The sequence below is a fragment of the Gymnogyps californianus genome, chromosome 1, assembly GCF_018139145.2.
Source record: "Gymnogyps californianus isolate 813 chromosome 1, ASM1813914v2, whole genome shotgun sequence".
NCBI lineage: Eukaryota > Metazoa > Chordata > Aves > Accipitriformes > Cathartidae > Gymnogyps > Gymnogyps californianus.
Genome location: NC_059471.1, coordinates 1221741 through 1242161, shown reverse-complemented (window position 1 = coordinate 1242161; position 20421 = coordinate 1221741). Strand labels below are relative to the sequence as shown.

Genomic DNA, 20421 nt, shown 5'->3' with positions numbered 1-20421 from the left:
TCTGTCCCCTCTGCCCTATCCCCCCATCCCTGTACCCTGTCCCCCATCCCCCTGTCCCCATCCCCTATCCTCCCCCACCCCTATCCCCTGTCCCCATCCCCTGTGCCTGTCCCCCTTCCCCCACCCCTGTCCCCATCCCCCGTGCCTGTCCCCATCCTCCATCTCTGTCCCCTCTCCCTTGTCCCCATCCCCCGTGCCTGTCCCCTCTCCCCCATCCCTGTCCCCATCCCCCGTGCCTGTCCCCCCTCCCCATCCCCCGCTGCTTGTTCCCTATCCCCCCCCAAGTTCCCATCCCCCCCTGCTCGTTCCCTATCCGCCGTCCCCCCTCCCCATCCCCCCTGCCTGTCCCCATCCCCCTGTCCCCATCCCCATCCCCTCCTCCCCGCTCCCCCGCCGCCCCGGGGCTCCCGCCAGCGTGTTCCCCCGTCCTCCCCCCCCCCCGCCGCGGAGCTCCGCGCCGCCCTCCCCGCCCGGCACCTCCCGGCGGCCCCGGCGGCCGCGGCCTACCCGCTCCCTTCTCCCCGCGCCGGTCCCCGCCGCCATGTCGCGGGGGCCGGTGCGGGTGCTGCGGCTGGGGCTGCGGCCTTACGCCGAGGCGCTGCGGGTGCAGGAGCTCTGCGTGGGGGCGGCGCGGGCGGCGCGGCTCCCCGTCCCCGTCCCGGGGGAGAGCGTGGTGCTGAGCGAACCGGCGGAGCCCGTCTACGTTTGGGGGCTGCGGGGGGCCCCGGAGGCGGAGGTGGCGGCGCGGCTGCGGGCGCGGGGCGCGGGGCTGGCGGCGGCGCGGCGCGGCGGGCAGATCACCTTCCACGGGCCCGGGCAGCTCCTCGCCTTCCCCGTCCTCGACCTACGCCGCCGTCGCCTCCCGCTGCGGGGTTACGTGGCGGCGCTGGAAGCCCTGGTCCTGCGGCTCTGCCGCCGCCTCGGCCTGCCCGCCGCCCGCGCCCTCCCGCCGCCCTTCACCGGCGTCTGGATGGGCGACAGCAAGCTCTGCGCCATCGGTGAGCGCGGCGGGGGGGGGGGGGGGGGAGCGTGCACCGGGGGGGGCGTGCACCTCGGGGGGGGTTGTATGTGTGACACCGGGGGATAAATGGTGCACCGGGGACATGCAACGGGGGCGGGGGGGCACGCAGGGAGATGCATGTCCGGGGAGGGCATGCACCCAGAGAGGGCATGCACCGTGGCAGGGGTGCTGCATGCCCTCATGCACCAGGGATGTTATGGGAATGCACGGGGGAGTATGCACCGGGGGGGGGGGGATCAGCACAATTTCGGGCCCCTGCAGCCCAGCCAGGGCCTTGCACCCAGAACCAGGGCCTTGCACCCAGAACCAGGGCCCAACGCTTTGCACCCCTGCACCTAGGGCCTTGCACCCATGGCTGGGTGCCTGCAGCCTGGTCCCCAACCTTGCCCCCCTCCCCAGGCCCCGTGCTGTTCCCCTGCAAGCCAGGCAGGCCCTGTACTGCAGCCCCACATCCTGCACCCTTTCCTGGAGCCCTGCACCCCCAAATGGGCTCTGCAGCCTGGTCTTGGGGTCCCGCAGCCCGGACCACCCTTTGCACCACAGCCCCACCACTTGAAACTCCAGTGGTTGGGAGGTGCTGGGGGACGCAGGGCCGGGATGGAGGGAGCTGGACATGCTGCACCCCATCTGCCCCAAATTTGGGGAGACTGCCTGTGGGTTAGGGGTTTTCCCTGGCAGAAGCGGGGAACACGGCATGCAGGGGACGGTTTACAGCAGCCTGAGCAGCGCGGTCACTAAATATCTCACGCTTGGGGCATCCCTGGGGATGGGTGCTGACGGGTGGGTGCTTTGGCCCCCGCAGGGGTGCACTGCGGGAACCACATCACCTCCCACGGGCTGGCGCTGAACTGCTGCACCGACCTCACCTGGTTCGACCACATCGTCCCCTGTGGGCTGGAAGGGAAAGGCGTCACCTCACTGAGCCGCGAGCTGGGGCGGCACGTCACCGTCGACCATGTCCTCGAGCCCTTCCTCGACTCCTTCCAGGAGGTGTTCGACTGCACCTTGGTCTTTTCGGAAGACCCCGGGGACTAGGAGAGCCGCGGCGCCTCGGCTGGGTGTGTCGGCAAACCCTCGGCACGGCCGACGAACAGCGCGGCAGCCGCCTGGGGCTTTATTGCAAGACAAGAGCTCTCGTGCCTTTGCCTATAGACGGTGCGTGAACGGTGGCACAGAGGTTCGGGCTGTTGCTTAAACATCCAAACCTCCGTCGGGGCGGCTCTCCCCAGCCCCGCGGGTCTCTGTCCCTTGGCTGACACCTCTAAGGGTACCACGTCCCCATCACTCGCTGGGGAAATGCCCAAACAGGCACTTTTGTCTGTTTTTTTCTACCTCTCCCCCCCAAAAAATCCGAAATTCGGGTGAACGCTCCTGCGCCCTTTGGACAAGAGGAGGAGGGACTGGTTGGTTGAGCATCCTTCCCTCGTTGCCGCATAAAAAGAGGCAGATTTTCTATAAAGAGAGTTGCTGGGAACTTCAGCTGCTGATTCTTTGCTCATTCATTTACCCCAAGGCTTTATGAATAATGACCTTTTTCTCGCCCTGCGCCTGGAGAAATCCTCACACGGCGAAGACTGGTGTCAGGGCTGGCGGAAAATCGCTGATAAGAGGCTGTAAACGGTGGTTAAAAGGCTGCCGGAGCGATGCCGGCGTGGTGGGGAAGCGGGAGGAGGACGGGAAGGGGTCAGGGTGTGCGAGGAGAGGAGCCACGGCTGTCCCGGACCCCGTGGGACCATGCAGCGTGGGGTCAAGCGTCCCGGCTGGGCGATGGAGACCTGTTCCCGTTGGGTCCATGGTGCTGGATGAGCTGCTGCCGTGGTCCGTGCAGGCGGCGTTAGCTCCTCCAAAATCGCTGTCCTGGCTGCAGCATCCGCGTGGGCTCGCAGCAGCCAGCCCGGGCGAAGGGACACGGCCACCCCGGGGCTGCGATGGCACTGAGGTCCGTGCCCATCAATGCAAACCTATAGGCAGACACATATAAACGTGATTTTAATCGACAGGTTTCTTACGGAGTGAGAAGCCAACCTGCGACTGAGCTCCCCGGAGCTGCCTGCCACCCCTCAGGGATGCTCGCGGCTCTCCCGGTGTGTGGGCAGGAGGGGCAGCGCCCGGTCTGGGCACCCCAAAACCTTCCCCCGTTGGTGCGTGGCCCGGCCACGGCCATTTCTGAGTCACCCCTGTTGCTGTCAGACCCAAAGCCTGTGCCGGAGGCACGGATCACAGGCAGCTGGGAGCAGCCCCGCAGCCAGACGAATGCTTTGGGGTCAGGAGAAATGGAAAATGGCAAATAAAGTCCCCACGCCCTGCTCGGAGCAGGACCTGACCCCCACCCGCAGCCCCTCACTGCTGCTCCGGGCCTTCTTTCTGCCTCATGAGCTTTGGGGTACCTCTGCTGCTGCGCAGTGCTGGTGGGTCCCCATGAGCCACCCGTGGGTGCCTGCCCACGGGCCCCCATCCCCCCGGGGTTTCGGGTGGGCAAAGGGTGCAGTTGGGAGCAATGGGGCTGGAAGGGCCCTGAGGGGGGTGGCACTGGCTGGGGGGAAATCCCATTTCATGGAGCCGGCTCAGCTCCGAGAGGGGATGGTGAGCGGGGACGGAGACGCCCTGGGCAGGCTCGGTGCCCGGTGTGAGGGCTTGGGGACAGCGGGGACGGACGGAGGAGGGACAGGAAAGCGTGACCGGCAGCGTGTGCCGGGAGGGAAATGCAGGGTCCGGCTCTCCCGGCCCCGTAAGGCCTCCAGTATCCGGCTGGGGTGAGGGGGCCGTGGTGGGACCCGTGGGGTTGGGGACAGGCTGGTGGCCTGTGTCGGGGCTGGGTGGCTTTGGCAGGTGGCTCTGCCCCGGGAAGGGGAGGAGGCTGTGCGGCACTCCCAGCCCGGCCGGCATCCCTCGCCACCGCCCCGCGATGCTCCAGTCCCGGCTCAGCCTGGCAGCAGCGCAGGCAGGGAGGGCACCCTGGGTGAGTGCGATCCCCCCTTCCCACCCCTCTGTCCCCCATTCCCCTCCCTGGCCCCAAGCCCCCCCCCCACACACACAACGCGGGTGCCCCCATGCCTCACCCCATCTGTGGGTCCCCTCCTGGGATAAACCCAGATCTTGCCCTAAATCTCCCAAATTCAGCCTCCTCCTGCTTCAAACTTGTCTCTTAAGTCAGGAAGACAGCCGGGTCCGAGCCCATCCCCATGGCTTCATGGCTGCTCAGCCCCTTCCTCCTCCTTGCTGCTGGGGTCTTGTCCTGGGAGGTGCACCGGTTTGGGGTGACCCTTTTTGGGGGGGGGGGTCAGCTGCCTGTGCATGGGGCAGAGCTGCCAGTGCTGCAGGCACGGGGTGCTCGGGAGCAGGGGGGGCTGGGGTGGATACCCCAGGGGATGACGGCGGTTTGTGGGGCTGGTGTGTCCCAAAGGATGGCACACGTGGGAGACCGTGTCCCTGTGTCCCTTCCCGTCTGCGCCTGCTCCAAGGCCCTGGTGAGGCACGAGGGTATGCGAGGGTGCTGAGGGCACATGGGGGTCCAGGGTGGGCTGGCAGAGGGGCACCGTGTCCCGGGGCGGGGGTCAGAGGGGGTCTGGGACCCATGGGGAGGGAAATCCCTGGGGTGATTTAGGGCAGTGACCCCTCGGGATGGGTCCACAGGGCTGCATGGGGAGCTGTGCCCCCTGCCAGGGCGCTCACGGCTCCTGGCCCGGGCTAGGACCAATGGGGAGAAAAGGGGGTCCCCGCTCACACCGGGGGACCTGGCCTGGAGCGAGTGGGGTCGATGCATGGCAGGATCAGGCCCGGAGCTGTTATTTAGGATGGGGGACCCCAGACAGCCCCCCCAGGGTCCCTTGCATGCCAGCTTTGCACCCTGCAAGGGTGCAGGACACGGGTTGGTGCCCACCGTCCCTGCACGTCCCTGGGGAAAGCAGGCTTTGAATCCAACCATCCCAGCCCGCCGGGACAGCTGTCCCCCTCCATTGTCCCCAGCCCCAGGGAGGAGAGTGGGGCAGGCAGCTGCCCTGAAGCTCCGGGGGGTTTATCCCCTCCGTGGAAGGAGGGAAATTTAGGGAGGGGGCTGCCATGAATGCAAAGGGTTTGGACACCCCCGCTCCTGCCCTTGCTGTGTGGCAGAGGAGGCGCTTCAAGGACCACTTTGGGGTCATTGTTAGGTCTGGCAGGACATCCCCGGCATCGTGCCAGGGGCACCGCCGCTGCGAGGGCAGCCCCGGCTGAGCCTCCCTGTCCTTCCCTGCAGCCTGGAGGAGGTCATGGAGGAGGACAACCGGACAGAGACCTGGCACCGAAGCCTCCAGGCAGTGCTTAATGCCTTGAACCAGACGCTGCACGGGGTCATCCTCTGCCCCACTGACCGCTCTGCCACCACCGCTGCCGCACGCAATGCCAGCGCCCGCGCCAGCCGTTCCGGCCGCAACGACAATGCCTACATGTACATCCTCTTCGTCATGACCCTCTTCGCCGCCACGGTGGGGAGCCTCATCCTGGGCTACACCCGATCCCGCAAAGTGGACAAGCGCAGCGACCCGTACCACGTCTATATCAAGAACAGGGTCTCCATGATCTGAGCCCGGCCCCAACGCCTTGTCCCCCGGGAGCCGGTGGGTTTGGGGTCACGTTGCTGCTGTGCATCCCGCTGCTTGCGGGATGGGGCAGCGCTACCGGCCAGCCCAGCCCCAAAGCTGCTGGGAAACCCCTCCCCGGTGCCCCCATGGAGGTGCTCAGCCCCGATGTGAGCAGCACGGGGACGTCCTGGCCGGGCCACGGCTCCCGTCTGGCAGGAGCTGGCAGGATGCAACCCACGGGCAGGTCCCGGTCCCGCAGACCCACCTCGGCTGAGCCCTGGGGGGACGGGGATGGCAGAGGCAGCTCCTTTCTCACTGTGGCCTGCTGAGGCTGGCAGGGGTCTTCAAGGAGAAAAATTCACCATTTCCCCACTCAGATCAGCCAGCGTTGACCTCCATGGGCTCCCAGCAGCTTCGTGACACAGGCTAGCGGGCTTTTCTGGTGCTAAAACCCTGTAATTTTTGAGCCGGGCTGGGCTCCACTTTTCTAGTGGGGAATTAAAGGAGGTGGTGGTTTCCAGTGGGGTTGCGTTTGCTTCTTCTCCAAGCAAAGTGCTCTCTCAGCGTTGGGGGCGATCCGTGGGGCACCTCTCTGTGCCGGTGCCCTGCCCCGGCTGCCGGAGCCCGGGGGATGCTGTAAGGGCTAAACATGCTCCCTGTGTGCTGCCGAGGTGGCTTCAAGGGCAACTCCTTGGTGGCATCGCAGCCCCCAGCATTGCAGTGGGGCAAATCCCCCACGATGGAGCAAGCTCTCCCGCCGGCATCGCAGCTCCCATCCCAGGACACGAGATGATTCCTCCCCGCTGCCAGCCGAGGAGCATCGCTCGAGCCACGGGCACACACTGTGAGCATGGCCCGAGCCTGGCCGGAGGCATCCGGCTCCACGCGTCCCTGAAGGTCTCTCCGGGCTCCGGACGGTGATGCTGGAGTTTTTCCTGCTTCCTTCCTGCTGTCAGCTGTAGCTTTGGCCTTTTGTACCGCAGGTCCCAAATGTGTTTTCCAGGGGGCGAGGGCGCAGCGGCAGACGGGAAGGGGATGTTCTCGGGTCCTGCTGGGCTCCTTGGCTTCGGCTCTGCTATTAAGCTGCCCGGGTTTGGGACTGGCCCGTGGAGTGGCCAGTGTCCAGGACAGTAAATGTCCCCGTCCTTCAAAACAGGCTGTGGGGCAGCGCCGGTGACCCAGTCCCTCGCACGTCTTAACCTGTTAATAATGGCATAATTAATGTCTTTAATTGCAGCTAGATTAGCTGGCCCATAGGGCCCTTTCCGCTTGCATTCAAAGGTTAAACACGGCTGCGATGCCTGAGCCCAAACAGTGACGCCAAACCCTAATCCAAAAAATAATACTGGATGTGAGCGCATTTGGGGTAGGGCTGGAAACCTTGGCACCAGAACGGCAGCAGCTCAGCGACCAATTCCTGATTTCCCATGCCCTCGGCTTGGGCACAGAACCCAAGGTAGGGGGGTTTTGGGGAGCCCCTGGGGGCTGCGCGCTTTGGGGCTGAGCCCACTGTGAGTTCTGAGCCGGGCACGTGGTGCCAGCAGGGCTTTCTGGGGGCACGGGGGCAAACGCCACCAACGTCTCCTGGCACCTGGCTCAAGCGGGAAGTAGCTCAAGAGGCTTCACCGTGTTTGTCTTGCGGTTGCAGCCCTGGGAAAGGAAAATAAACCCTTTATCTGCAAATAAATCAGGGGAATCGGGCCAGGCGGGGACAGCCGAGACAGCAACCCTCCGCCGGGTTCGTTTGTGCAAGCACACACCATGCTTGGGTTTTCTCCACCTCCCCGGTCTTTGTCCTCCTCTAATACCGGCTCCTCCGGTGGGATGAGCTATGGAGCAGGCGCTCACGCCAGAGCCAGCATGGCGATCCCCATGATGGGACGGGTGCTGAATGGTGAGCGTGGCACCCCAACCCCCCCCCCCAGTGATGTGGTCTTCTTGCCTCTCCTGATGGCCACCAGCCCTCCCAGGAGAGGGGGAGGCTGGCATGACTCTAGTGACCCCAGAGTCCCTCCTGCTGCCGTGACCGGGTGGGACAAGTCTCTTACAGGGTGGTATGTCATAAAAAAAATTTAAAATGCTGCTTTTCCCTAATCCAGAAGACCCTAAGGGGGAAAAACCCTCCTGCAAAACATAGCTCCTGCGGTGATCATTATCCACCCCATTTCCGATCCATCGGCAGCTCCTCCTGTCCGTACCCACAGTTAAATTCAGACCAGAGCCTGCAGCAGGGCTGGGGGGATGCCCTGGGTGCCCCCACCCTGGGGCCTCTGGCTGGATGCCACCAGGCTGGGTGACAGGGTGCCAGTGCCACCTTGTGGCAGCTGCCTCAGGGTCCCTGCGCCATGGGCACCTGCTCCTTCCCCAGAGCACCCTGGGATCTCCGGGGCCAGAGCAGCCAGGCCTGTCCCCACGGGACCCATGGCTCCAGGCTGGCTGGTGTCCCCTTGGGACCCACGGCTCTGGGCTGGTTGGGTGTCCCCGCGGGACGCACGGCTCCAGGCTGGCTGGTGTCCCCTTGGGACCCATGGCTCCGGGCTGGTTGGGTGTCCCCATGGGACCCACGGCTCCGGGCTGGCTGGGTGCCCCCGCGGGACCCACGGCTCTGGGCTGGCTGGTGTCCCCTTGGGACCCACGGCTCCGGGCTGGTTGGGTGTCCCCACAGGACCCACGGCTCTGGGCTGGCTGGTGTCCCCTTGGGACCCACGGCTCTGGGCTGGTTGGGTGTCCCCGCGGGACCCACGGCTCTGGGCTGGCTGGTGTCCCCTTGGGACCCACGGCTCCGGGCTGGTTGGGTGTCCCCACAGGACCCACGGCTCCGGGCTGGCTGGTGTCCCCTTGGGACCCACGGCTCCGGGCTGGTTGGGTGTCCCACGGGACCCACGGCTCCAGGCTGGCTGGTGTCCCCTTGGGACCCACGGCTCCGGGCTGGTTGGGTGTCCCCACGGGACCCACGGCTCCAGGCTGGCTGGTGTCCCCTTGGGACCCACGGCTCCGGGCTGGTTGGGTGTCCCCACGGGACCCACGGCTCCAGGCTGGCTGGTGTCCCCTTGGGACCCACGGCTCCAGGCTGGTTGGGTGTCCCCATGGGACCCACGGCTCCAGGCTGGCTGGTGTCCCCTTGGGACCCACGGCTCCAGGCTGGTTGGGTGTCCCCACGGGACCCACGGCTCCAGGCTGGCTGGTGTCCCCTTGGGACCCACGGCTCCGGGTCGACTCGATGAGCTGGTCCTCAGCAGGGAATTGCGCTGGGCTGCTGACGATGCTCGGAGGGGTATGGGAAAAGGGGGTTACGAGGGAGGATGGCTTTGGGAGCCTCCCAAAATGGGTTTGCTTCAGCTGCCAGAGGAATGATTTCGAGACTGATTAGCTGCTCATCCCAGAGCTCAGAGATTCCTCATCAAAGCTGATGGGGCTCTGGCCTCCCTCCCTGTGCTGCAGCCCCAGGAGCAGACGATTTCTGGGTAATGCTCATGCAGTTTGTTTTAACAGCAAGGAGACGCACTCAGGCACACCGAGAGAAGAGCTGGGGAAGCGCTGGCCTTGGCTGAATCACTAAATCCAACTGTGCAAATTGTAGCTGACTACGTTTGGGTGTTAAGCAGTGCAGCTAGGAAAAAAAATAGGGCTCATGGGAGGCCAGTTTATTTAAGATTTTTTTCTTTGGCATGCAGCAATGAGTCACAGGTGAGACGATGTCTGTAGCAGTTTGCCTGGTGCTTGGAAAAGGATATTGAAATGTTGTGTGTATGGGAAGTTCAGGCTGACCTTGGCTTAGTGAATCAATGGTAGGATTGTGGGAGCAACAGGAATCGGAGAGGCCTGTTTCTGGAACTGCTTTGATGCTGGGCATTTCGATAAGAAATGTGCAAGGTGAAACGGCAGCAGTGCAGGGACTGATAGCGATGGTATCGCCGCGCGATGCCAGCAGGTATCAGTGAATGTTTAGCTAACAGCATGAGGTGCCTCCAGCAGTTTGTGGTATACTGGTTTTGAATATGGGGCACAGCAGGACTGAGGTATGGGAAGCTGCTTCTCCAAGACAGTTGTCAGTTCTCGGTGGGAATCCTGTGCTGCTGACGGGGCGGGCATGCAGGGGAGGAGCAGGCTGCTGGCCTGGGAAGGGCATGCTGCTCTCCCATCAGGTGTGCCAAGCCAGGCTCACACGCACGAATGCTTATTTGCAGCCCGTGGTAGACAGGGGTCATGATGGGGAAAGTTAATCTTGGGAAATATTAAAAAAAAAAAGGGGGGGAAGGGGAAGGGAAAGGGAAAGCACTCCCAGTTCATGGCAGGGCAGAGAAGTGCTGGACGAGCATCCCCTGCACTGCAGCGGATGGATGCCAGACAAGCATCTTCCACGTTGCAGCAGGGGGTTCCCTTGTGCTTTCCCGGGGTCACTTCCCCAGGCCCCTCTCGCCCTCCCTGTCAGCTGTTCTTGCTGGTTATGCTCGTTCTGCTGGCTGGAGCACGCTGTGATCTGGGGCAGATGCTGCAGCACGATTTGGCTGATAGGTTTGGTGCATAGATACCACTGGGTGATGTTTATTTGCTAATTAAATGACTGTTAGCTACTAAGGAGTCCTAACGAGCTCTGTTTGCCCCATGCATAGAGCTACAACTAAATGCTACAAAGCGAGGGGTGGAAAAGCTGGGGAGGGGATTAAGGGCAGTTCATGCATCAGTGGCAATTGCTACCCACAAGAAATCGGACATGAAGCTGTAACGGTGTCCTGGCTGTGCAGGTGCAAGGCCGTGGGGCTCAGTGCTGCGGGTGTCGGACAAAAGCCCTGCGGCACAGCTCACAGCACCCTACGGAAACACAAGCGGTTTCAAGCAGTGACATTACTTATTCATTATTGCCCATCTCCCTCCGGAGGGAGAGCAGAGGTGATGTCCTCCTGTGAGGTAACTCAATCAGCCTTGCTCGGAGATGGGGTTGGCCGTTGCTTGTGCTACCCTAAAAGGATTTTCTGGGAGGTGACGAGGTCATTATTACAGGAACGGGGCCGCTCCTGGACACTCAAGCTCTTCCTTCAGCTCAGAAACGCTCACTGTCCAAAATACATCCATTTCTTCTAAGTATATCAGTTCCTCTCACCAAAGACGCAGCCTGTTCCTACAACCTGCCTTGCTGACAGCCCTGTGGCAATCACGGCTGGAGCAATACCCTTGTTCAGAGGGACGAGAGAAACAAAAGTGACTGAAACCAAAGAACCAGACCTGTTCGGAAGCTCTGCAGGAATTGCCACGCAGGGTCAGTTGCTTGAAGTCCTCCATGGGCCTTCTCCTCTGTTTTCTGTCATCCTGCTGCAATGGATGTCTGTCCATCTGAGTCGCCTCTCTCACACCGGGCTGGTATCAGACGCTTTAGATAAAGATGTGCAAAACCAAATTAATTCTGTGCAGGCCTGAAAAACATTTATTCTGCCCCTCTCAATTTTCTGCCTGTCTGAGCTAGCCCCCTCTAGCCCCTCTGCGAGGTCGGGTTTGCGTGCTGCTGGCAGTGTAGGATGCATCTCGGCGGCGGCAGAGGGAGCACCGGTTCCTGACGGTGCTTCTCCAGGGGATGCTCAGCACAAAACCCACCTCTGACATATCCCTCTTCCCTAAAGCAGCTCTGATGTTTGCTGCTGCAGCGTTTTTCACTCACAGCCCTTCACCGAGCAGCACTGGGCGCAGCTCCCACTCTTGCCTAACCCAGATAACTCATTTTACAAGCTTTTTTTTTTAAAGCACACAACGGAAAAATGCAGCGTTCAGGAGACTTTGGCTTTCTGAGCCTCTGTGCAGAGCACCATCTTCCTTCCCTGGTGTCCGGTACTGCCGTGGCCCGCACGTGCGATGGCACGGCTGCCTGCGTGCGCTCCCAAATTGGCACTGAAAGCTGCCAAATTGGCACTGAGAGCTGCCAAATTAATTAGCGGAGGAGCCCTCAGCAGGCAGAGTCTGGATTTGGGGGCTACACTGGACCCTCTCTACATGACATCTTGCACTCAGGGGTAAGACCTGGCCCCGACCCCCTTTGCACCACAGCTCTTCCAGCAACGCAAGTTTGTCTGTCTCCCCATTTTCTGCTCCTTTTTTTCCTTTTCCTCCCCTGTTCTCATCCAGGTGAGGGGAAAGGGAGACCTGGGGTCAGTCCAGCTGAAGGATGATACGCACATGCTGGCGATAAGCTATAGCAATGTTATCAAAGGTCTGGTCATAAAACTTAATTGTTGGGACTGGGCAATCACGGGGCAGTTCAGTTCAGCTTGACTGCCCTGTGGGTACCTACAAAACTTGCACCACATGGTACAAAAAAGCAGCATTTCTTAATAAAGATCAAAGCATCGTTTATTTTTACTGACAATCAAGAAATCCCAGACACCCGGGATCTCACGTACTCTCCTTGCAGAAAGTTTTCAGTACAAATTTTCTCAGTTCCACACAATTTACCCCGTACTCTGGGATTAACTGAGGGGATAAATTGGGGTGAAAAGCCTGATCCATACTCCTTTCTTGTTCTCTCACCAGAGCAAACGGGCCCATCACATCTCTTTTCTGCAGATGGATGCAGCTGGTGGACAACTGCTCAGCAGAGCACGCGCGTGCGCTATTAATACCTAGAGGGGAGGATTAAAAATAACCAGGTCTGTGTTTGGTTTCTGGTTTGTAAAGGACAGGCGTTGATATACGAGGGGACTGGTGACTGAAGCCAGCTTCCCCGGAGTGCCGAGGCCCGAACGAGCAGGAGGTGCCGAAATTTGTGAAATAGCAGCCCTGGAAGGAGTCCGTGCCCCGAGCGAAGGGAGGACGTGGAGAGCTGGATCACTGCCTACTCCAGCGGGGTGCTGGGGACGGGGATGCTCACCGCAGCTTTCCCACACCTACGCCTGGCACACTAACCCACTGCGCTACTCAGCCTCAGTAAATACCGTCATCCCTACGTGCAGTAGTTGATTAAGTCCTAGATTAAATGTTTAGTCACCGAAGCCTATAATATGTTTTTTATCAGCTAGGACAAAAGATTAGGGTGGGAAGAGGTGATGAGCCCGAATTCCTCTCTGCTTGCTGGCTCGGGGCTGCTGCCTCAGACACGTGCCCGCTGGCAGAATTGGACTTGTGCTGTGTTTTTGGCTCCAAGCTGCCCGTTATGAAAGATCTCACCATCTGCGTTTGCCGGCTGCGGCAGGGCCCGCAAACCGGAGAGCTGAGACTGTGGCAATGGCGAGGAGAGCTGCGCCCTGCCCTCCCTTTGGGCTGAGAGCAGAGGTTTTTCCAGCGGCTCTGAGCTGCACGTTACATACTGCTTTTAAAGCGTGGGTATTCAGGGTGTTATGCTCCTGAGGAAGCCAAGGTTTGTGCTGTCAGTGCCAGAGGGTGCAGGATCAGGCCCTCCCAGGGCTGACATCGTGAAGCGCCAAGCCAGGGGCAGCTGCGGAATTTGAAAGCCATTTCCTAATCTCAGCGGTCCCTGCTGCATCCTTCCCACCTGCCAGCCCCGCTCCCTTTCTTCGTGCTCTGCCTGCAGAGCGCCTGCGCTTCTTCAGGACAAAGCACTTCGGCTGCTTTAACCCCAGATCAGATTAAAAACAGCATTCAGGCCCAAAAAGGCAACCGCCCCTCCCCGTGCAGCACGCTATCAACTGGCAGGGATGTCATTACTGCCTGCGTTTAGAGTTGCACTGCCTTTCTGGCAATACGCGACTCAGAGAGAGGGAAATGAAAGGATGGGGGTTGTTGTGTTATTACCAGGTAACCCAAGAGGCACAGGAGAACAGGCTGTTCAGGATACATAAATAATAAAACAAATAGATGTGCCGCAGAGCAAGGGCATGCATAGTGCCTGCTGAGAGGCTCGGCAGCGAGCTCGAAGGATGTGCTTGGTTCATCCCGCGTGACCCCGGCTCACTGCAGAAACTGGGGGCAGAAAAACAACCTGGAATATCATGGGAGCCCTGGGCTGTTTGCAGGCGATCTGGAATAAACTGTGTGCGGTAAAATTGCCATGGAAACACTGTACGGGCTGGGTTCAGCCCCGAGGCTCTTTGGCGCAGGGCTGGGCAGAGCTGTGCGATCGACAGAGCTAATCCGGTTTGTTGTGGTTGAGGATTTGGTCTGCGGTATCAGATTGCTGAGGATGCTGATGTGACGGTACAGATGTTCTTTAATTCTGATGTGCGGTGACATCACTGCGTGCTTAGCCCTTCTTCTGCGGAAAAAACCATTGAACACATTGGTAAGAACAAAATATGTGCATCATTGTTCCGGGGTACAATACTGAGACACTGCAAATCCAGCCCTGCCAGGAGGACGGATACATTTAACCATGTAAAGGAGAATGGATACGCTCTTTACCCCCGCATTGCATAACTGCAAATCCTAAACAGGAGCTATGTGTTACTAACGAGTCCCTATTAACTTACATGATTTTGTTTACATGAGAAGAAAACTCTCATTTGGGGGGCACAAACAGTTATCTGCCATTTCATAGTTGCAATTAGGCTACATGTGGGCACTCTGGGTTTCATAACAGCAGCAGAGAGAGCAGGGCCTTTCCCTGAAAGCAGGAGCAACGCATGCACACAGTCATACATATGCATATGTGGATGCACATGCTGGTTTTGGCTAGGAAGAAATCACTCCCCCGAGCTGAGCCCCGCTACGGTCCCCGCTGGCTCTGGCAGCAGCCTGTCAGCCCTTCTCCTCCCAGCCTGGCTCGTATTCATCGCTGGCAATGTGGCCTCTCCCGTGATTTTTAGCCCCCAGACTGTTTGCTGCTGCTCAGTTTGGTCTGAGCATGCTGTGCCTCAATTAGGCGAAACGATACATGAGGGTGAAAACTTAGAAATGTTGGCTTTCCTTCACTTGCAGATTAATTTCCTGTTTTCTGGCTTTCCTCCACGGCCATAAGGACTGGAAATTTTGTCATTAGTAATAGATGAAAATAGAGACTTCTGCTGGCAACATGCATGCCCAGTGAGTGTGGGGAGACTCTGCAATCACCCCAAGGTGCCTGGGAGAGCTGTGATGTGCCGGGCCCCAGCGCAGCGCAGTCCAGAGTCATACTGGCTTCTTCGCTATTGCTCTCTGCAACAGCACGAAAGCAGATGGGACTCAGTTTAACTTTGCTGTAGCAACATAATCAGCTTTAAAAATTCTTCTGGTGGCTGATTAACCCTCAGATACATTGGACTTAGTTGTCATCTCCCATGAGGTCAGTGTTTTCTCCAGGCGAACACAGCAAATCTCCATAAGCGTGATCTAAGCAATATCACCTATAATCTTTTTATATGATTGCCCCGCTCCGGAGTTGCTCGGGCTGCCTGGCATCTGCTATATGCAGTGTGGTGCCTCGGAGCTAGCTAACCAAAGTCCTCTCACGGCGAAATATTTGGAAGCCAGATCGTCACTCTCTGACTTTGGATGCATTGGCGAGATCCTGCGAAGTTTCAAACCCTCCACGTTGTGGTTATTCCTGGTAAAGAAATAACAGGAGGAGACTTTTACCCTCTATGAGGCTGTTTTATCTGTTCTCCAGGGAAATACTTATGGAGGAGCATTGACATCCGAGAGAATGATAATTCTCCTATCTATGTATCTGAAAGGAAAATCCTGCTTTTAATCATGGCTACAAAGCTGAGCGCTGATAATGCAGGGTGTGGATATGGATGCCAGTGTCCTGCATGAAACCACTTAATGAGGTTCAAAGTTTCAGGTACAGAAAGAGCCTGCCTGCTCTGATGGCAAAAAATCACCATTCAGAATAATTTAAAGCTTTCATTAAGCACATAGGGAAAAAAAAGGACGCAAGAATTGAAGCATTTGAAGTATGAAGTTTCATTTTAACAACATCTCTTACTGCCTTTCCAAATAGCTACAGGGTTTTTCTGAGAAATGCTCTTTGGAGAGGTATTTAACATGGCCATTGTCCTTTTTGGGGGGAAAAACAAAGGTTTTGTGGGCTGGAGCTCCTCTTATGCTGGGTTCTGGCCTTCTTTCCTTGAAGACAAAACACAAAGGAGGAGAAAAGAGCAGCAAAAGTATGAAAAGCAGGTGCTGTACCTCATGCTGACTCTCAGGTGCAAATTCACTGCAGGAGCCACCCTTATCAGCTATTCTGAGATCTGGAGAAATGTGCCGGCATCTGGCTGTTTGGGACATGGTTTTAATCAGACTGCTGGGCTCAGGATGGCATCAGCGCTGCTACAGATGCCACCTCTTTATGCGGAGGTGTACAAGAAAGAGAAAGACTAAGAATGGGAGAGGAAATAACATGGGGGGTGGCTGGCATCGGGTACAGAAGCCCATGGGGTGAAGCCAGAGCTGGTGGGAAGCGTGGAGCTGCGTAGTCCTACTCTCAGGTTGGGCTGGCAGGGTCACCTCTGGCTCGTAGTCCTGCAAGGCCCACAACATGACAGCTCTGGTTGTAGGGCCCTTCCCTGCTGCCCCACAGGCTCACTCCTTCTCCGAGCATCAGTACCAAAGGATGGATCCCCCAAATCTATCCGGAGATGGAGTATCCCACTTACTGTTTGAGTCCTTTATTATGCCTGATTTCCTCACACTAACTTTATCAGTGTCCAGACTCTTCTTCTCCTTCTATACCAGAAACAACCTTAGGAGAGTCCTTTAGTGATAACAGAAGACTTATGTTGACTTACTTCCTTCTTATCTTTATCTTCTGTTGACTTCTATCAGTAATTTACTGTAACAGACCAATTTAAAGGTTCATTTCCACACACCCGAGTCAGACCTCTGGACGAGAGAATTTGTTTACATCTGCAGCCAAGAAAGAGGTCCCTTCAGGACACCGACTTGAGAGCTTCGAAGAGGAGAGAGATTAAACTGAGATTTCTAAGCTTTCTTATGATGAATAGTTCCCTTCTGTATTTACAGTTTTCAACAACATCCTTTGCTATGCTGCTTGGGTACCCCAAACCACCTCCCCACATCTTTGTCATCCCTCCATTGCATCTTCCTCTCCCTTCAGTCTCTCTTTCTACCTCCCCCAGGAGCCTGTGTTGCTCATAACCCCGGTGTTTCATACCTCTCTTCATGTCCAGCGTCCCCTGGGCAGCAGTCCCACCACCCTCTGCCCATCTTCCAGAAGCCTCGCATCCCTCTGCAGTGCCTGCTGTCACTATGGCAACCTCTGTGGGGATGAAGATGCTCTGCGGGATGAGGATGCTCTGCGGGATGAGGACATGCTGCGGGATGAGGATGCTCTGCGGGATGAGGACATGCTGCGGGATGAGGATGCTCTGTGGGATGAGGATGCTCTGTGGGATGTGGTCACCGCTGTGGCCTTCTGCTCAGGGACAGGCAACTCAATTAGAACTGAAGCAGCCTGGGAAGGGGAGATGAGGGTTCCGATTTTCCTCCTAATGGCAATGTAATTGCTGCTGAAGCCCATCTGGAAATGCTTCTGAACGATGAGTTCATCACCCGGGGTAGTGCCGTTTCCATTATCCTTTCAGAGGGAACAGATGACCCACTCGGCAGTGTTGAAGTCTGCCTCAGAGGCTGAAGGAGGGGCACAACCAGGAGGGTTTTTAGCTTTTCCCTAAATCACCCAGGAGGCAGAGAGTGCCTGTTCAGTGGGGCGGTAAGAAATACACTGTACATTTTTGTTTGCATCAAGTGAAAGGAGGGAGCCTCCACCCAGCCCTCTCTGCCTCCACCCTGACCCTGCTCAGGCCTCATCAGGGCCAAGCGCTGCGTGACACTGATCGCCGACGGCTGCCTGCCCGTGGGGCCGGTACCACCACCCCGGAGCCGGGGCCTCTCTGACGGGAGAGACGCGGCTACCGGAGAGGGTATGCGGCGGGAGAAGCCGGGCCCCCCACAGCTGGCCCAGCTGAGGGAACCAAAGCCGCTGCCCCCTCAGCCCTGTCCGCTTCCCCTCACCCTGAGGCGAATTGGGCGCGCCGCGAGGCCTGCCGGGAGTTGTAGTTTCTCCCCGCCCGCCAGACCCTCCCTTCCGCAGCCCACGGCGGCGGTCGGACTACATTTCCCGTCATGCATTGCCGGGCGCCTAGCCCGGGGTGGGTGAGTGTGTGTGGGGGGGAACGCTCCCCCCGCCCCTCCGGTGGGGTGGGCGAGGCGGGATTGGCGGAGCCGCGGCGCGGAGGCGGGGCCGCGGTTGTTGTCGATGGGCGGGCGGTGCCTGGGCGCGCGCGGGGCGGGGCGGCTGGCGGGGGCGCGCTCCGAGCGTTGCCGGCTGAGGCGGCGATCGCCGTTACTCGCCGTTGCGAGCGTTGAGCTGAGGTAAATAGCGGCCGCCGCGGGCAGACCCGGGTGCCTCCCCGCTTCCCCCTGCGCCGGGGCACCGGCCCGCCTCCTCTCGCTCTTTCCCCTCCCTCAGGCGATGCGCCGTGCCGCGGCGGGCGTCGCGAAGTGAAGAAGCGAAGCCGTCGTCGTCGTCGTTTCCCCCTTCCACCCGCGACCCCCGCAGACGGCGACATGGGCGAGTGCGGAGCCCCCGGGGACGTCAACTCCAACGTGCTCGTCGCCCGCAGCACCGGCGACGCGCAGCTCGACAAGGCGGTGTGGCAGTGGCTGAGCTGGGACAAGGTGGGTGTGTGGCGGGGGGCGGCGGCGGCGGCGGGGGGAACCCCCCCCCCCCCCCCCCCGCCCCTCCGCACCCGGTGGGGGCTTCTCCGCCCTCCCAGGGTTGTTTTGTCATCGGTCCCATCGCGTATGCCATCTCCTTCCCATCCCGCCCGGTGCCGAGGGTGACGTTTGGTCCCTTCTCCCTGCCTGGGGCCCTCTGTGTTCCCTCGGCAGGGCCCTTGCCCCCGAGATCGGGGGTGGCAGGTCCCCTTCAAAAAACAGCTGTCTGGATCCGGCCAAATCTGAAAAGGCTGCCGTGACTGAGAAATTGTTAACCTGTGAGAAGGGAAAGGTGAGGCATGCGGCCATCGAGGGGCTGTATCTGACGAAGGGATGGTATGATGTCATCTTACTGGCACACGGAGTACGGCACCTGCTCCGTGTTGCTGCCGCTTCTTCGTTAAGACAGAAACGTGCGTCTTGTGAAATCAGATTCAAGGAAGGATTGTTTAATGGCTTAAAATGCAGTTAGAGTCGAATGGCGTAATTTTGTTTTCCTTAGCTTCCTGAATTTAACACCCTCCCCAGGAAAGAAACAGGCTCCAGAGGTCTAAGTTCTGGCATGCTCCTTTCCTTTTCAGCTCCAACAGGGTGTCAAGAGGACTGCAGGCTTGGTTAGTTCTGATTAAACCATCCAAGCAAATTTGGGGCGACAATAATAATACGGTACTGGAGGTTATTTTGCTTAACTTGTTTTTGAAAGGGTTACTTTTTTTTCAGCTGGTTTGTCCAAACATCGTGGCCTGTGCTTTAAAAAATATCTTGGAAACGGGGGAGGGTGAACTACCAGTGCACCGGTGGTTTAGATTTCTGTCTGTGGCTTCTTTTTTCTTTTTTTTTTTTTTCTCTTTTTACTTTAATGAGAGTGATTGTCAATGTGTTTATACTGTTTCCCCTTTAGTTTCATCTTGTCAGGATCAAAGCAGGAGGGCTACAAGTAAGCTCTATGTGACAGCCCTTAGATGAGCTTTCTGCTACTTGGAAATACGCTCTTTTCTTTCTTTTTTGCAGGAATTAACACTTGCCATCTGCACATTCTGCGCTCAGAGCTGCTGTTGTGAAACTGTCTGGGAATAGTGGCATGGGGGAGGGAAGGAGTGGAAAAGGGAAGTAGCATTCCTGATGATACACTTGATAACCCAGATTGAACTCTGGTAAATAGTTTTGGGGTTTTTTATATAACTTCTGGTGAGTGTATTGAAAGGTGTGGTGTGTGGCTTTTTTTTTTTTTAAAAACAGTTTAATATATGTTTATCCTAAAAATGGATGAAGTAGGAGAACTTACACTTTTTAATGTTAAGGTTACTGGGGAAAAATACTTTGATTAAAACCAGCAATAGTGAAATATTACAGTTTCTATAGCTCCTTCTAAGGCTGAAGTTAACCAATAAAGTACGAACTGAAGAGTCAGTTTGATTGTACCTGTTTACCCTTGCTTCCCTGGGTGATGATCATGACTTTTCCTACAAAGCTGCTTAAACGTATTGCTTGGAGAGATTTCAAAGAGAGTTCCTGTGAATTTTGAAAACTCAAAATCGCCTGGAAAAGGCGGACTCGGTGCTTCTGCAGGAGTGGGGGCTGCATGGCTGGGGGCATGGATGGTTCAGAAGCACTTGCAGTCGCTCTGTAGAGGATGTAAACAAAAGAGGTAAAGGTGGTGTGGGACTGGAAGGCGAGGAGAAACCAGCAAGTACGGCATGAGGAGGGATTATTTGTCTGATGCCCTTGTATTTCACCACAAACCTAGGAAATGAGATCTCTAGGTTTGCTGCTTATCAAACAGTTTGACAGGGAGCTGTCTCTGTCCAACCCCTTCCCTGCCCCCCAGCTTCCTGAGCCGTAGGGGCTTTCACTGCCTCTGACCAAGGAAAAAATCTATGTGCTACAGTCACAGCTGTATTTAGCTGTGGGGAGCTTTTGTCCTCTAACTTAATAGAAAATTACTTGCTGTAATTAATTCTTAGAGCTGTGCTATTCGTCCTTTTTGATTTGGGTATACATGCTAACCTCTTCTAAAACTGTAACTGATTATGGGCTGGGAAGTGGATGGGTGAAGGAAACCTGACCATATGATGATCTTTCTGTTTTCTTCCTCTCTCTTACCAGTATCCTGCATCTTCATTAATGCTTCTAGCAACTGGCTTAAAGGAAGCTCACTAACTAAATCTCCCTCCTTTCCCATTCTCTCTCCTTAATTGCTGTGTGTTTGCTTTTCTCTTTGAGACAGTCTTGGAGGCACAA

At 57.9% G+C, this 20421-nt stretch overlaps 3 protein-coding genes across 4 annotated transcripts in view; all 3 read left to right on the top strand.

Annotated features, from left to right (window-relative positions):
* Positions 1–537: 537 nt before the first annotated feature.
* Positions 538–2500, top strand: LIPT2 (lipoyl(octanoyl) transferase 2). The gene is made up of 2 exons (XM_050907302.1): positions 538–998; positions 1824–2500. Exons 1-2 carry the CDS (start codon positions 542–544, stop codon positions 2054–2056), a joined length of 690 nt encoding a protein of 229 aa, XP_050763259.1. The 5' UTR covers positions 538–541; the 3' UTR covers positions 2057–2500.
* Positions 2501–3911: 1411 nt separating this feature from the next.
* Positions 3912–20421, top strand: part of PGM2L1 (phosphoglucomutase 2 like 1) — a 55439-nt gene continuing 38929 nt past the window's right edge. The window contains exon 1 of one of the 2 annotated variants that reach the window (XM_050903569.1): positions 3912–3980. In XM_050903569.1, the coding sequence (XP_050759526.1) occupies positions 3927–3980 (54 nt within the window). In that variant the 5' untranslated portion in view covers positions 3912–3926. Of the gene's footprint in view, positions 3981–17934; positions 18142–20421 lie in introns of those variants that run through there. The other variant, XM_050903561.1, reaches the window with a different exon arrangement.
* Positions 3943–6088, top strand: KCNE3 (potassium voltage-gated channel subfamily E regulatory subunit 3). The gene is made up of 2 exons (XM_050903581.1): positions 3943–3980; positions 5256–6088. The coding sequence occupies exon 2, from the start codon at positions 5269–5271 to the stop codon at positions 5581–5583; it is 315 nt and encodes a 104-aa protein (XP_050759538.1). The 5' UTR covers positions 3943–3980; positions 5256–5268; the 3' UTR covers positions 5584–6088.